We start from the raw sequence: 16,324 nt of genomic DNA, 5'->3' as shown, positions 1-16,324 counted from the left end.
CCTTTAAGATATTGTTTTCCCACATAATTTTTCTATTTTTTTTTATTTTTTCAAAATTATATTTGTCGATTTTTTTTTATATTGAGCTGATTGAAAATTTAGTTTTGTAATTTTTTTCTTTAAAACATTGTTGATTGCTACAATGTTTCTCCTTCTCCACAAGTTTTTTTTTTGTTTTTTTATGATTTTCTCTGAAATTATATTATTTTATTTTATTTTTAATATTGAGGTGGTTAAAAATTACAGTTACAATATGTGAGGAAAGCACTGTAACTTTCCTCGCAAATTACTGTGGATTGCTACAATGTTTTTTCTCATATGGTTTTTTTTTTTCTATTTTGTTATTTTTTTTCTAAAATTATTTTTGTCAATTTTATTTTTTAAATATTAAGCTGGTTAAGAGTTGCAATTACAAGTAAATACAAGTTTTTCCTCACAAAACACTATGGATTGCTATAGTTTTTCCTCACATGGTTTTTTTCAGTTTCTTTTGTGTTTTCTTTTTTTGTAATATTTTTTTCCAAAATTATCTTCGTCGATTTTATTTTTTTTAATATTGAGTTGGTTAGAATTTAACTTTGTAATAAAACTTAATCATGTGGGGAAAGCACTGTAGCTTTCCTCACAAAACATTGTCGAAAATTACAATTACAAGTCATTACAAATAAGGTTAAATCATGTGGGGAAGTACTGTAGCTTTCATCACAACACACTATGAATTGCTATAGTTTTCCAACATGATTTTCCCCCTTTTTTGTGTTTTTTTTTTAATATTTTTTTTCCTAAAATTGTCTCTATCGATTTGAGTTTTTTAATGTTGAGCTGATTAAGAATTTAGTTTTATAATTTTTTTCTTTAAAACACTCTGAATTATTGCAGTGTTTTCCCATATGATTTTTTTTTAATTTTTTCTAAAATTATCTTTGTCCATTTTTTGTAATATTAAGTTAGTTAAGAATTATAATTACAATAAAGCTAAATCATATGGGGAAAGCGTTGTAGTTTTTCTCACAAAACACTATGGATTTCTACAGTATTTCTCTAAATGGTTTTTTATTTTATTTTATTGGAGAAAACACTGTAGTTTTCCTCACAAAACATTGTCAATTGCACAACATTTTTCCCCATGGGTTTTTTTCCTTTCAAAATTATCTTTGTTGGTTTTTTTTTAATATTAAGTTGGTAGAGAATTTAGCTTTGTAATTTTTTTTGCTTTTTATTAACAGAAAAGCTAGATCATATGACGAAAGCACTGTATATTTCCTCCTAAAACACCATGGATTGCTACAAATCGTTTTGTTCAGTCTTTAAGTTTTGATCACCAACACAACGGTTTTTTCCGTAATGAAATATTGACTTTATCATACCTTTAGTTTCTATTACTTATCTAGCGCTAGTTCACAATTATAACATTATTAAATATATTTGTTTTATAAGCCTGCGGCAGCGCGCAAGCATGCATCTCGTATTTACATCTAATCTTGGGGGGGGGCGGACTATCTCTAATAAAAGATCAATCTTTATCAAAGCCTTTAAAATTATTTACACCATAATTGTTTTTCAATTAAGTCTTTTCATAATAAATTTATTAACTTATGTGGTACAATTTGTAATGTATTTTTTTAAATTAAAAATAATTAAACATTTAAATTGGAAATGTAAAATATATAACATGTATGCATATTGTTAGATTTTTTATTTATTTTTAATAATGCAAAGTTTTTAAAACTTTACTTCAATTGAGAACAATTACAAATATTTAATCATGGTATATGAGTGTTTGACTTAGATAGGTGTAATATGAAATGAGTTTGATTTGATAAGAAAAATATTGAAATTATGATTAAGTATTATCTATAAGTTTAGAATTGATATGATATTGGTCACTTAAAACAATACAAATAAAAATAAGCATATCATTTGGCACAATACACAAGTAAAAAAAGAAAAATACTAGATGGTTGGATTTGAAGTTAATTTGTGATGATTAGACCGTCCCGACAATATTTGAGTGGTTGGTTTGAGCAATAATTGATGCTAAAAATTTTAATATGAGGGTTTGAAATTCAAATCATAAAAATAATGTGGGGAAGCTTTATAGATATAAAAGAGTAAACTTAATAGATCTATAGAGCATAAAAATAAATTGAGTAGAGTAACAGTACAAACTCACAAGTGCTAAAATAGAATAAAAAGGTGGCTCATGATCAACTTCTAAAAGAAATGACATTTATTCACTTATTTTTAGTAAGATCTTTATATATATATATATATATATATATATATATATATAGTGTGTGTGTGTAAGTTTTTTCATACTATGTATCTCTCAATATGCATGCTTTAGCAATAAAAAATTTTTTGGATAAAAATTATTTTTGTAATGTCAAATTAAATCTTATAAAAACTTGATTATATAAAATTAAACTTAAATATATTTAAGTCAAGTTTGAATCGTATTGAATTTTGCTTCAAATTGATATTGTAGAAAAAACCCCACAACATCAAATCTCACCATTCATATCAAAATTATTAAATTGTTGTTATTATCAAAATTATAAAAAAAAATATAGGTACTAAAATCCTTTGGGCTAACAAAATCTTTGTGTAAAGTTAAATGAAATTTGAAAAGAGTTCTAAATTTTATTCAAGAAATCAATGATTATGTTGTTAAGAACAAACATAATTTAACAATACACACACACAAACACTTCATACTCTAATATCTAAATTGAAATATTATTGATGAAAAGATAATAATTGCACCAAGAAATTTATCACTAAAAACTTAAATTAAATCATATACAACTTTTCTAATATTTAAAGAATTATGACACGTTACTAAATGGTGCACTTAATCTTCAAAAATAAATAAATCAATTTATTGAATTGATAATAAATGAGATTATTAATCAAGTTTAACTTGATTATAGATAAGTTTTAGAAAGAGGACCAACATATGATTTAATACAGGGGATTACAATTCCAGACCTAAAAAAATTAAGTAGGGACTTGATTACATAAATTTCTAAAAACTATTTTAGAAATAATATATGTGATATTTTTTTAGGAAAAAAATGATATTTCATCATTTATAAAATTACTAGATTTTCTTCTATAAATAACATATTATACCATGTTTTTTTCTATACATAGATGTTGTTATAATGAGATATGTGTGTTTGATAGTGTGGTTCAAGTTGCTTTTTAAAGTGTTTTTTACTTAGAAATGCATCAAAATAATATTTTTTTATTTTTAAAAAATTATTTTTGATATCAGCGCATCAAAACAATTCAAAATACTAAAATATATTAATTTAAAAAAATTCAAAAATTTTTAAAACGTGGATTGGACCGCGTTCCCAAATAGTTCCTATATACACCTCAAAACATATACGTGTATGCCTCAAAACATGATGTTTTTCCTGAGTCTTCTAAAGTTAATTTGATTAATTCTTTTTATGTCCCATTTTTGAGTAAATTCTCACTTAATCATAAAACCTATTTTCATTGAATTTAAACTACGGAATATTAAATTTCATTATACTACATTTCACCATAATTCTTTTATTATTTATTTATTCCATTCGGTTTTAATTGTTTTTTATTTGTTGGATATTTTTCATAATTTATTCTTTTAAAACCCATACATAAAGATTTTATTTTATTTTCTTCCATCTAACATCTTCCTTATAAGGTAAATATGCACCTTAATCAAGTGGAATAGTTTTTCCCTCATTAATTTCATAAATTTTTCACAGGGATTTACGATTGTTAATATTTTTTATAGTTGGAAAATAATTTAAACTATATAAAAATTGATTTAATGTGACTTAATCAACTTGATATGTTTAAAGACCAATTTATATGATTGTTAAAATATAATTTTTTTTTTAAAAAAATTCAAGATAAAATATACTTTTTAAATATTAAGACGACAATATATTAAATTGATTTAGATTAACCTTTCAAATTTACAACCATTGACACAAAATCATGATAACCCCATAAAAAACAAATCAAAATAAACTTTGAAACCTAATTTCCAATTAATCTAATATTGAATGATGAAATTAAAAATAAATCAATTAAAAATAAATCAATTAAGAAAAAATAATAAGAAAAATGATCAAAATCAACCTGGATCACCATGTCAAACCCGTGAATCGGGTCATAAGACATGAATAACCTCATAAAAAGTAAATCAAATCAAATTAAGAAACTCAATTTCCAATCAAATTTAATGTTGAGGGATGGAGTTGAAAAAAAATCAATTAAAAAAAAAACCTAGTTCAACTTTGGTTAACACGTAAAATCCGTGACTCAGATTATGAGATTCAGATAATCTTATAAAAGCAAACTGGAAAAACAACTCGAGTCAATTCAGGTTAACCTACTAAACCCATGACTCGGGTTATAAGGCTTAAATATCCTTTAAAAAACAAATCAAAATATATTTTGAAGTATAATTTTCAATCAACCCAAAATTAAAGGATGAAACTGAATTTGTTTTTAAAAAAGGACTAAAAAATGACTCAAGCCAAGTCATGTTAAGCTGTTAAACCCGTGTTTTCGCTCATGAAATAAAGATGATCTCATAAAAAGTAAATCAAAACAAATCATGAAACCTAATTCTTAATCAATAAAATATTGAAGGATAAAACTGAAAAAAAAAAGTTAATAAAAAAAACTTGACTCGACCGGGTTAACTCACTAGACCTATAACCCGAGTTAAGAGGCTGAGATAACTATATAAAAAGCAAATCGAAATAAATCAGCTTTATTCCCAACTTCATTAAAATAAAAAAATAGATTTAATAATAATAATAAAAAATATTATTGAAATGAGCAATGTTTTATGAGGTAATGAATGGTAAAAACATAATCTTTTTAAGTGTTTTTTTTTTAATTTAATAATTAATATATATGTTTAATTCTTATTTTCTAACTTACCCGTTTATAATTCCATGTTATTTCTCAATTGATTTTTATTTTATTCTTTTAAAATAGCATAAATAAGGAGAATTATGTAAGCTAGAAAAGTTTATTTTGGATAGAAGGTACATTGTTTTTTCAAAAAGAAAAATAAATTGAAATTTTGATGGAAAACTTACTTAGTGTTAATATTTGTGTGTTCAAAAAGTATTTTTTTTAAAAAATAATTTTTTAATTTTAAATAATTTTTTTATAATTTTAGATCATATACTAATATCAAAAATAAATTTTAAAAAATAAAAAAATTATTATTTTAATATATTTTAAAAAACAACATTTAAAAAATCAATTTTCACAGTAGCACAAACGTTACCTCAATTATTTTCATGATTCCACTGTTCCAGCGACCAGTCAATAATTTCTGACTCCTCAGTTATAATAAACACAAATTAAAAAATGAGACGATAAAAAACAAAAAAAGGCACGATTTGTATTCTGCCAGGCAGCGAGCCATTCCAAGAAAGAAAGAAAAACCTGAAAAAGAAGTTGGCGTAGCTCCAGCAGTAGTCATGGCGTATGCTTCTCACCTAATCAATCGCTCAAAGAAGGTATTGTTTTTTTTTTTTTTTTTGTTTCGGTAATAATAGTAATCGTAATTGGATTTCTGGACTCTCATTATTATTATCTCTTTGTATAAAATTTATTGCACGCATCCTCTGTTTCTCTTAAATTTTCGACTTCTGGATTCAGTTTTTATTTTTTAATTTAATTTTGTGGTTTGGACAGTTAAGAAATGTGGTTTCCAGCTTAATGCGGCATGATCACGCCAGTTTGGCTCGTTGGTTGTCAAATGATTCTCACCTCTCTGCTGGTAAATAATCTCCAGCCCATCCCATGCCTGGCATCTAATGTTCATGGTTATTCGCCTTAGATATGTGGTTTGGTGACTTTGAATGCAATTTGTTTATCTACTTATTAACTGCAGACTGTTTTTGGTTCTAAGGCAAGTTTGTTATTGCCAGATGCATGGAAGGTTATGGAAAAAAGGAGGTTTTCAAGCACTGCTAATCACGCTGTAAGTAGTCCTCCATCGCACAATCATCATGTTTGCTGTGTAATAATTGATTGGAGCCCTTTCTGCTGCAGTTTCCACACTGCTTCCCTTGTCTTGGTCAATTATTTCTTCCTACTTTTTTTTTTTTAACATCTAGGTTGCTTTAATTAAAGTTAGTCTCACTTTGCAAACAGTTACAGATGTTTGTCTCGATGTTTAGGTAACGTCATTTGGTGCATCTAGGAAAGATGTTTCTAGGATGATAATGAAAGTTGGAAACCCAATTTCTGGACCACTATTATCAAAGGATTTTTCTTGGTATGTATTGCTTAGGTTTGTCACTCCCTGGTCCAACTTTATCTTGATGATTCCCTTTACCTGATTCTCTTCTTTTCCTTTATCAGTTCACAGGTATACTGGAAGAGAGGATTTTTCATCTGATTCAGGTAGAGTTTGTGCCTTCATTTTTTATTTCTTTGTTTGAATTGCTGATCTAGCTTTCTTATTACTCTTCGCATCCGTAGCTTGATGATCTCCTTTTGTTTTTCTGAACTCTTATTCTGGATTACGAATTATGTCTTATATGCGTGTGGCTTCTTGCCACCATTTAAGCCCAGCTTGAATTGTTGACTATTATGCAAGTGGCATTGCATAACATGATTGAAATCTATTCAGCGCTTAAAATTTAGAATCAAAATACTTTTTCTCTCGTGCGAAACTGTGACATGTGCCTTGCGTTGGTTTATCCTCTGTTGAAATTCTTCTTTTACTGCATTGCCAAGAGTAGGGGAAAATGCTATGTATGTGGTTCATCTGTAGTTGCTCTTAGATAATAATGGTTATTGAATATTTGTGGAGGAAGTTTGTTCGGAGTGGAAAATAAAATTCAGATATGGAGAAATAGTGTAAAAATTTTGTGTGGCTCAATGTGGAAGTTGGTATGTCTGTTTATTTAATTTTATTTTAAACAACATGAATTTATTGAAGAAACAAAATGCTCTCATTCCTAGACTTGAACTGGAGACTATAAAGGAACATGAATAAATTTACTTTTACTTCTTTGTGCGTGAAAGTTAAATGCCTCAAAGTCTCGTATTCTGAAATATGGGTTAAGACGGAAATTGCTTTTCTGACAGAGCTTCTCTAAGGGTTACTAAATAGTCATCATGTGTTTCTAGCTTAACTGACTTTAAGGTTATTTTTTAAATTTGTTCAGGTCTTCCTCCCTACCAAGAGATTGGAATGCCTTCACTCTCACCCACAATGACAGAGGCATGCAGCTTTCTTCATCTTATAGGAAAACAATGGAGGCTTGGTCTGCTAAGTGATTCTTTCTGAAATTTCAGGGTAACATAGCTAGGTGGTTGAAGAAGGAGGGTGACAAAATTTCACCCGGTGAAGTTCTCTGTGAAGTTGAAACTGTAGGGTCCTGCACAGTTTGTTTTCAATTCTAGCTGTGTTGCTTGTCATGGAATATTGATGCTTTCCCTTTACATAATATTTTAAGGATAAAGCAACTGTTGAGATGGAATGCATGGAAGAAGGTTATCTTGCAAAGATATTAAAGGGAGATGGGTCAAAAGAAATTAAACTTGGCGAGGTACTGACTTTATCTGGCAGTAGGCAAAGTTGTGCGCTTATATCTTCTTCTTTCTTTTTTATGTGTCTGTAGTTTTTCCTTTCCTTCTCTGGGAATATGGTACTTATTTATGGAAATAAGCAGACTGCACACATTTTGGCTGTCTGTTGCCCACCTTTCAGATTCTACAATTCTCTTGTTAAAATTAGACATTTTAGTTTCAGATTCAGGTCTCTGGTGCTTGTAATATTACTATGTATTGCCAATAACATTCTTTTCACTATATTATACATAGGTAATTGCTATTACTGTTGAAGATGGGGAAGACATTGCAAAATTTAAGGATTACAGTCCTTCAACATCAGGAAGTGGTGATACTTCTGCTAAAGAGGCATCTGCTCATGCCCCGCCTGAGATGGAGGAGGTTGAAAAACCAGTTAGTCCGCCAGAACCGAAGGTTTCCAAGCCCAGTGCAGCTCCCAATGGAGATCGCATTTTTTCCAGTCCTCTTGCAAGAAAATTGGCTGAAGATCATAATGTTAGTAATTTGAAGTGATATAACTAGAATTTTTTAGTTCAGTGATGGCAAGGCATTTATTGATCTTGATCCACTTTCAACCGACACTTATTGATGCACTTTCTTTATCATGAACATAGGTACCGCTCTCAAGCATCAAAGGAACGGCTCCTGATGACCATATTGTGAAGGCTGATATCGAATATTACTTGGGTATGATAATTATACTTTGTATGCTTGATGAGATTGGTCTTAGTTGCTACATGTTATATGCTGCTGTTTATTGTGTGATATGAATGATGCTTTCCCTTGTTCTAGTCAAAATATACATAACTCAGTGAAGAACTAACTATTTAATCCGCGCTTTGCCGTGGGTTGAATTTTTTTTTCTTCAAAAAAGGTATATATGCAGACTTTTACAATGTGTTTTTATATACAAAAAAATCCTAAGTAGAATTCAAAAAGTTTATGCATACATCTAATTAAATAAATCAAGAACTATTTATGCAATAAAAAAATTTATGAAGCTCGATCCCTATCCAGTTGAAGTTTACTAGCCAAACTTTTGACCTGGGTTATGACTTAACTAGGTTTAACAATTCTTTTTATATATATTTTTTTAATCTAAAATAGACATCTATAAAATTAAAAACCAATCAAATATCAAGGCAATTGGAAAAAAAATCAAAACGAAACAAATTACGTTGCCCAAATAATAATTAACCAAATATTAAATGATGAAATTGAAAAAAAAAATAAACAAGAAAATTTTTAAAAAACTCTGATTATAATGGATAAAAATTAAAAAGAAAAGAAAAGAAAAAGGACCTTGTCTCTCGAGCTAGGAAGGCCCAGAGCTCTTGAGCCTCCAAAAATAGGCTCAAGCGCGCGGCCTAGAGCAACCCACACACCTGGGCCTTATTTTTAAAATTTTTCTTAAGGGGCGGGTGACAGGTCGTCCACTCTTTAATTCATTGAAAAAATCATCAAGGTAGACAATGCATTGCCTACCCTGCTCAAAGTCTAGTGACTAGTGACCTTTGGTGGCTAGAAAATCAGGCTAGTATGTGTTAGACCAAGAAAAAATCATTTTCAACTATATTTCGACCCGAAAAAAAAACCCTAAATACCTTGTAAAATATATCTAAGCCTTTAACAACTCAAAAATTAGCTCCAAAACTCACAATCAACCCAAAATCAAAATTCTTTTCGGGTTTGGATCTATCATTTTATGAAAGTTTAAGGGAAAAAAAACACCTTAAATAAATTCTCCCCATCAAAAAGAACCTATTAACACCGAAATAACTCGTTTTCGTGGTCATAATCAATTTCAATTGAGACTCTCTACCACCAGAATCTGGCCACTTTATCTCTTCTCTTTTAAACCAGGAACCAAAAAATAAAGAAAACAAAGTTTGTAACTAAAATTGAATTTCATAAATTGCTAGAAACTAAAAGTATATAATTTGAAAAGTTGGAGGAGCAATGTGTATGTTTAGCCACAAGTTTAGAAAAACCATATTTTGTTGTTGCCTTTTCATTTTAGTTCTTTATTTTTGATTCTTGCTCTTCCTTAATAAATGTGCTTTAATTGATCATCAATTTGGGTCTTAAGGGTGTAATTAGAAGAAAAAAGAAGAGGGACTAAAAAAAAACACCGTGGCAATCTATAATGATTTGTCTCTGGTTGAACAGTGGCATGAGGAACAATATTTTCCCCATGTCTTTTAAATTATTTCTTAATTTTCCATGGTTAATGAAAAATTTCCCCCATTTTGTAGCTTCACGAGGAAAGGAAGTTCCAGCAACAAAGCCGGTGACTAAGGATACCCCGGTTCCTACTTTAGATTACGTGGACATCCCTCATTCTCAAATAAGAAAGGTAATATTTGGAACCACAATTTTTAGCCTAAACCCATGGGTAAGGATTAAGGAATATTTTGGTAAGCAACAGTATTTCAATGGTCTCCTCTTTATTTGTCAATAAGACTTCTGTTAGATGTCGAGGTTTGGAAATGCATACTCGAAGTTTTCTTTGTTCCAAGCTGATATCCTAACTTCATGCTGAAAAATCACAGTTAACCTTTCTGTTTTAAATCTGATCATGTCTTTTTCACCAGCAATTTGTTGCCAGTTTGATGTTTGTATCACATTGAGCTTGTATGAGATTTCTTTAACTTTGAATTTGTTTCTTGGTCATTTCTGCGTGAAAGTTACCCATGAAGTCAAATTATCTAATTCTGTGTTGATACCATATACATCTCACACAGTTTTTTTTTGTCTACCACATATCATCAATATCAAAGTTTGTCTTGAGGCTAAATCTTGGCATCATTTTGACAGGTGACAGCTTCAAACTTGTTATTCTCAAAGCAAACTATTCCACATTATTATTTAACAGTGGATACATGTGTTGACAAACTTATGAGGTTAGTGTTAGTTTCTGCCATCTTTTAAATGCATCATGATGTTCTATGATTTCTAAAAATTCTTTTGCACACAGTTTGCGGAGCCAACTGAATTTGTTACAAGAAGCTTCAGGTGGGAAGCGAATATCTTTAAATGATCTTGTAATCAAGGTATATTTCATCACATTTGGTATAGATGCGCTTACTATATTGCTTGGAAAAATGACAGGTGACGACATTCCAGAAATTTTACATTAAAAATCTGTCATAATCTAGATGGAGCCGTATTCTCGTTGGATTAAGTAACTTTATTTCTTAGAGTGAGCTCTTTTGGCTATATTAGTATGAAGAAGATTGTCAACTGTGGAAAAGGGAGTCTTTTAGTTTGGTTTTCCTTTTAAAAAGTTCAATTCATCTTTGACAGTGGAACTCTGCTACTAAAACTGATGGATGGCTTTGGTCCTTGTATTGGCTGGCCTGTTGACAGGACACAATTTATTAAAACTACAAGGCACCAACACTTCACATTGGAGATTATCCTGAAATTCTTCAAAGTGAAAAACAGCATCAATGTTTTTCCCCTTATGAACTATCACCTTGGCACATGCTGTTATCATTGTGGACTTTAAAATCTTAATTGGTTGTGCCTGTTTTGAAATTTTTGTTAGAGAATAATTCCATGTCACTGTAACTACAGGCTGCTGCTTTGGCTCTGAGGAAAGTTCCCCAGTGCAATAGTTCATGGACTGATAACTATATCCGCCAGTAAGAACTGGCTAATATACTCTTTAAGATTGATGATTAATCCGTGATACCTCATTTAACATGACATTTCTTTTTTCTTCAAATTCAGGTATAATAATGTTAATATCAATGTAGCAGTACAGACAGATAATGGACTATATGTCCCAGTTATTAAGGTGCGTAATTGTCCAAAGTTGTTTCTGTTTTGCAAAAAGTTTCATGATTTTGTTCTAGGTATCGGTCATGTGACCAGAACTTATGCTGTAAAATCTGCAGGATGCAGACAAGAAAGGCCTGTCCAAGATTTCTGATGACGTGAAGAATTTGGCCCAAAAAGCTAAAGAAAATAGGTTGAAACCAGAAGATTATGAGGTCAGGATTTTGGTTCAGTTTGCTAGTGGATGGTTATCGCACATGAACTGCTTATGAATGTGTGTTTTTCCTTTTTCAGGGAGGCACATTTACTGTTTCCAACCTGGGAGGGCCCTTTGGTATCAGACAATTTTGTGCAATCATTAATCCTCCTCAATCAGGCATTCTAGCGGTTGGCTCTGGTAAGAAAGGCACTTAATTACTACTTCCAGACCAAATTATAGGCATTTAATTACAACTTCCAGACCAAATTCACTGACTTTTTCCTTGAGCAGCTGAGAAGAGGGTCATCCCTGGTTCGGGTCACCATGATTTCAAATTCGCTTCCTTCATGTCAGTGACACTAAGCTGTGATCATCGTGTTATAGATGGTATGTACTTCTGTTGACTTCTTTAGTCATACAAACATCTTTAGCATTATTCAACATCATCTTTGAGAATTATGATGATATAACCTTGTTGATTCCACTGGTCCTGTTCAGGTGCAATCGGTGCCGAATGGCTAAAAGCTTTCAAAGGCTACATTGAGAATCCCGAGTCAATGTTGCTGTAGATCACTCGGTGGCTGCTCTCATCATTTCTTTCAGTAGTCATCTCTGTTTTGGCTGTGTAACACCAGAGGTACTTGATGTAATCCCAATTGTCATTGCTGAGTTCTATTTGTTTGGCGTTTATGTATCACCAGGAAACACTTATAGCAACAACATTTGGTGGAATAACCGAATAAGTGGGGCATTGAGGCTTGAACTGCAAACTCAATTTTTCCCTCGCAGAGGGTAATAACCCCCCTTTTGTGGGTAATGCACAAGACCTCCCCCCACACTTCAAATTTAACATTTAAATAGATGAATGATTCAATGATCTAGTTGGTGCTACTCACGTTCCTCGTTGAACGAAGCTCGATCCTGTGGATGGACATATAGTAAACGAGCATGACTAGTTTTCTGTGTTCCTTTTCTTCTAACCCGGGAGCTGATGACAGTATGCTGTTGCCCTGCATTTCCTTTCAGGTTCTGACTCCTTGTAATTCTGATAACACATGGCTTTGCACGGCATTCTCTTAACCCATTCAAGGTGCAATGTCTTCGAGAATATAGTTTGACAACGCTTCGTTATGATAATCATGGATTTGGACGAGCTCATTTCAGCATCAAGTGAAATTTCCATGGTTCCAGTTTAGAAATCGTAATTTGCTTCTCCCCAAGTCTGGAGGCGAGAGTTTCCCATCAGGACACTAAAGTCACCAACTTGTAATTCCCATGGAAATGAATGCTTTCATGTTTACTCCAATTATATTAGCTGGGATATTATCCATCTGAACCTTGTGCACAAACAAATCTGTTTCGTTTAGGAACTTACAAAGCATCCATGTTATACAAACTAGAAGATGTAAAGCTCTCGTTCCATAAGAAGCCATCATTTTCCACGGGGAGGCAAGCTGCTTCATAAGGCCGTGTTTAAAGTTTTTTTTGCATTTCAAAAGCATTTTAAAAAAAAATTTGATTTTTTTTACTTCAAATTAATATTTTTTTAACATTTTCAAATCATTTTAATACATTAATATTAAAAATAATCTTTTTAAAATAAAAAAAATATTATTTTAATATTTTTCTGAATAAAAAAAACATTTTAAAAATCAATTATAACCACACTTTCAAATTCAAATACTCTTTTAAAGTGTCCTCTCCTTTCTTCAGAGCGGTAACGGACAGAAGCCCTTCAAAACTCTGCCAATGATTCAAGTAAGAAGCAGCTACTCGTTACCCGTACATGTGCAGCACTGTATTGTGTGAAAGAGATGGCGACTCATTCCACACACTACCTGTTCACATTTCTTACAAAATTCCTGATTGTTTTATGTTTTTATTTCTTATCATGATGCATTCCTAGAGAACATCACGGCGGGTTGCCCATTGTTAGCCTAACATGCATCAGCAATGGGATCCTGATTCCATTCACAATTGATGAAAAGCATGTCAATTATGGAGCACAATCCATGCATATAGCAATTGATCCAGATACAAGTTGCAATGAAAGCTACAGCAGACTGCTGAAAAGAAACAAAGTCTCCAGGGAAGATAGATGCAGAGATCCATTTGGCTCTCCCCCAACACAAAATAAATAAATCCATGGGAAATTACCACCTCTATAGTCTGCAGGGAAAATTGATGCAGAAAATAACGAAAGAAACAACAAGCCTCTACCAGAAACTATCAAAATCATGATCAATTTTGGTGGAGCCATATGGTTTTAATACAACCTTCCTGACATACAGCATTTCAAAATCCAAACCATCACCACAAAGCAAGGCAATAAGAGCATTCTTATCCAAGCTATATCTCTGTTCATGCCAAAGTCACATTGTCACAAAGCATTCAATGATTTTGCAGATATTACCAGGATTTTGCCGATGTTACCAGACCACATTCTTTTTAGGGTGAATAAACAGGGAGATATTACATGGGAAAGAACAGTTTTGGTGCTCACAGTTTAAGGATGCTTCCTCTTTAGTCGCTGTAAGTATGGATTTTGGTACAATGAAATCCTTATTTCCATCAATAGTAGATTAGTGATGGAAGAAAAGTATTACATTATCTATCAGGTCACTGATACATGAACAAATGATGAAGGCATGATTCAATCTTCCAGGGTTTCCCACACAATAAGCAGACATTGAATACATCTAGCTTCAGGTTGATAGCTTAAATAACAACAACTAGAACAGAATGAGATTGATAAGACATTTAACCAGAATCCACATCCAGAAACCCAAGCAATTCTTAACGGAGAAGCTGACACAAATTCAAACACCAACAATCAAACGAAGGAGCAAATCTGTCAATATTCCTCAAATCCACGGATAAACTAATCACATTTCTTTCCAGAACCCAATCATACAATCATCAGTCAACAATGTTAGCACACTTAGAGGTGGTAATTTCTGGTAGTTTAGCGAGAAAGGATAAAGAGGATTCTTTAATGGCAAATTGGAGATAGCTGGAGTAGCAACAATTTGGAAAATTAGAACACCAAAAGAATAGGTAGGGCTCAGCCATCATGTCATCATTCGACGCTATTTCTAATGCTTTCAGATCCCTGTAAATAAAAAAAATAAGTGCACATACCATGTTGATAGAGGAAACAAGAAAAATCATCCTCCTCGTTATCTAAATCTCATCCGGCAGAAAAGCCACCATTCTATTCAATCCACAAGAGACAATGTGACTAAGGAATTGCGAAGTATCTAACCAGTAACGGCCAATCATTCCATAGATACAAGAAAGATAGCATGATATTCATCTTCGAACAAGTTGCATCAGTATCGTTCTTCAGCATGCTTTATGCTAACAAATGACTTCGAATTTTTTGATTCCAACAAGTCTTTTTTGATCATTGTAATCACTAACAACAGATTCATTATAAAAAATGAAACAAATACAAATCCAATAATAATAATAAAAAAACTAAAAACTCACTTTTTATCATTCTTTTCAATTTGGTCTCTCTTTCTCTCTCTCTCTCTCTTTCCTTCAAATCATTGCATACCTCTTCAACGCCTGCTTCCCAGCCACAACCACACCAGCCGCCAACCCACCAAGCGCACCTGCCACCGCCGCCGACCTAACCCCCCTGGCCGCCCTACAAACCGCCCCAGTTCCAAGCCCAGCAGCCACGCTACTCCACACATCGTCCCTATCGGTGATCGCTACGATGCCACTCTCCATCCCGGCGTATATCAAACCCACAACTCCTACCCGGTTACCCCAGACCCGACCTGAATGACCGGAGGAGTTGAGGATCCTGTTGACCTTAAGCTTGAGGGTATCGGTGGGCTCGAAGGATCGGAATGCGGAGAAGAATCCGGCGGCGCCGCCAGCAATGGAAGCGGAGAGGTAGGCGGAGCCGGTGTAGAAGGTAAGGTTTTCGCCCCAAGAGCGGCGTTGGTGGAGGGATTCCTCGGTAAAGAGATATTCGGGCGAGGTGGGGAGATGGTAGAGTGTTTGGGAGGGTAAGTGGAGATCCTGATAGGGGTTGTAGAGACGGGTACCCGGTTTGGGTTGATTCGGGTCCGAGTTATTATCGGAGTAAGACATTAGTATAATTTGTATCAAAAGATCGAAGCTTTGACAATTGAGAGAGAGAGAGAGAGAGAGAGTTCTGGGGAAACTTTGTTTGTGCTTCTTGTGTGGGCGTGACCTTTTAAAGTCTAATGTGAAATTGATTTTAGGGATTATTACAAATTAGTCCTCTTCATAATGTGTTTTACAATTTAGCTCCTCTAAGCCCAATAAAATCTCACAATGCTTTCCCCAACCTTCCATCCTTCTTTGATGTCTCAAATGGGAAGATAGGCCGAATTATTTACACACACACATATATACATATATAAAGAAATCTTACTATATTTATATTAAATCAAAACTTAAGATATTTCTAGCTAATATCATGTAAATATATTTACTTTGATATTATTTATATAAAAAATAAATCATCCGAATAATTAAAAAATTTATTCCTAAAATTTATTCACATTTTTATATGCTATTTATCATTTTTTTACACATCTTATATCTTTTTTATTGTTTTATTTACAACTTTCTTGTACCTAACATTTTATTTACATTCTTTTCTAGTTTATATTTTTGATATTATTATAAATTTGTTAGGATTAAGTTTAGAACTTTATATTTTGTTTGATAAAATAAGGTTATTAT

The 16,324-nt window shown here is 32.1% G+C and overlaps 1 protein-coding gene and 1 pseudogene across 1 annotated transcript; one reads left to right on the top strand and one right to left on the bottom strand.

Moving 5' to 3' along the window:
- Positions 1–5,389: 5,389 nt before the first annotated feature.
- Positions 5,390–12,470, top strand: LOC133696704 (dihydrolipoyllysine-residue acetyltransferase component 2 of pyruvate dehydrogenase complex, mitochondrial-like; annotated as a pseudogene).
- A 2,413-nt stretch (positions 12,471–14,883) lies between these two features.
- LOC133693276 (mitochondrial import inner membrane translocase subunit TIM23-1-like) lies at positions 14,884–15,794 on the bottom strand. The gene has a single exon (XM_062114466.1). It carries the CDS (start codon positions 15,701–15,703, stop codon positions 15,140–15,142), a length of 564 nt encoding a protein of 187 aa, XP_061970450.1. The 5' UTR covers positions 15,704–15,794; the 3' UTR covers positions 14,884–15,139.
- Between the last annotated feature and the right edge of the window lie 530 nt (positions 15,795–16,324).

Source organism: Populus nigra, chromosome 1 (assembly GCF_951802175.1).
Source record: "Populus nigra chromosome 1, ddPopNigr1.1, whole genome shotgun sequence".
NCBI classification, from domain to species: Eukaryota; Viridiplantae; Streptophyta; class Magnoliopsida; order Malpighiales; family Salicaceae; genus Populus; species Populus nigra.
Note: the sequence above shows the minus strand (reverse complement) of the source record. Positions and strands in the feature narration are given on the sequence as shown.

Bases quoted from the DNA above. Each gene is read 5' to 3' on its own strand.
- LOC133693276 (XM_062114466.1), bottom strand. From the start codon at position 15,703: ATGTCTTACTCCGATAATAACTCGGACCCGAATCAACCCAAACCGGGT.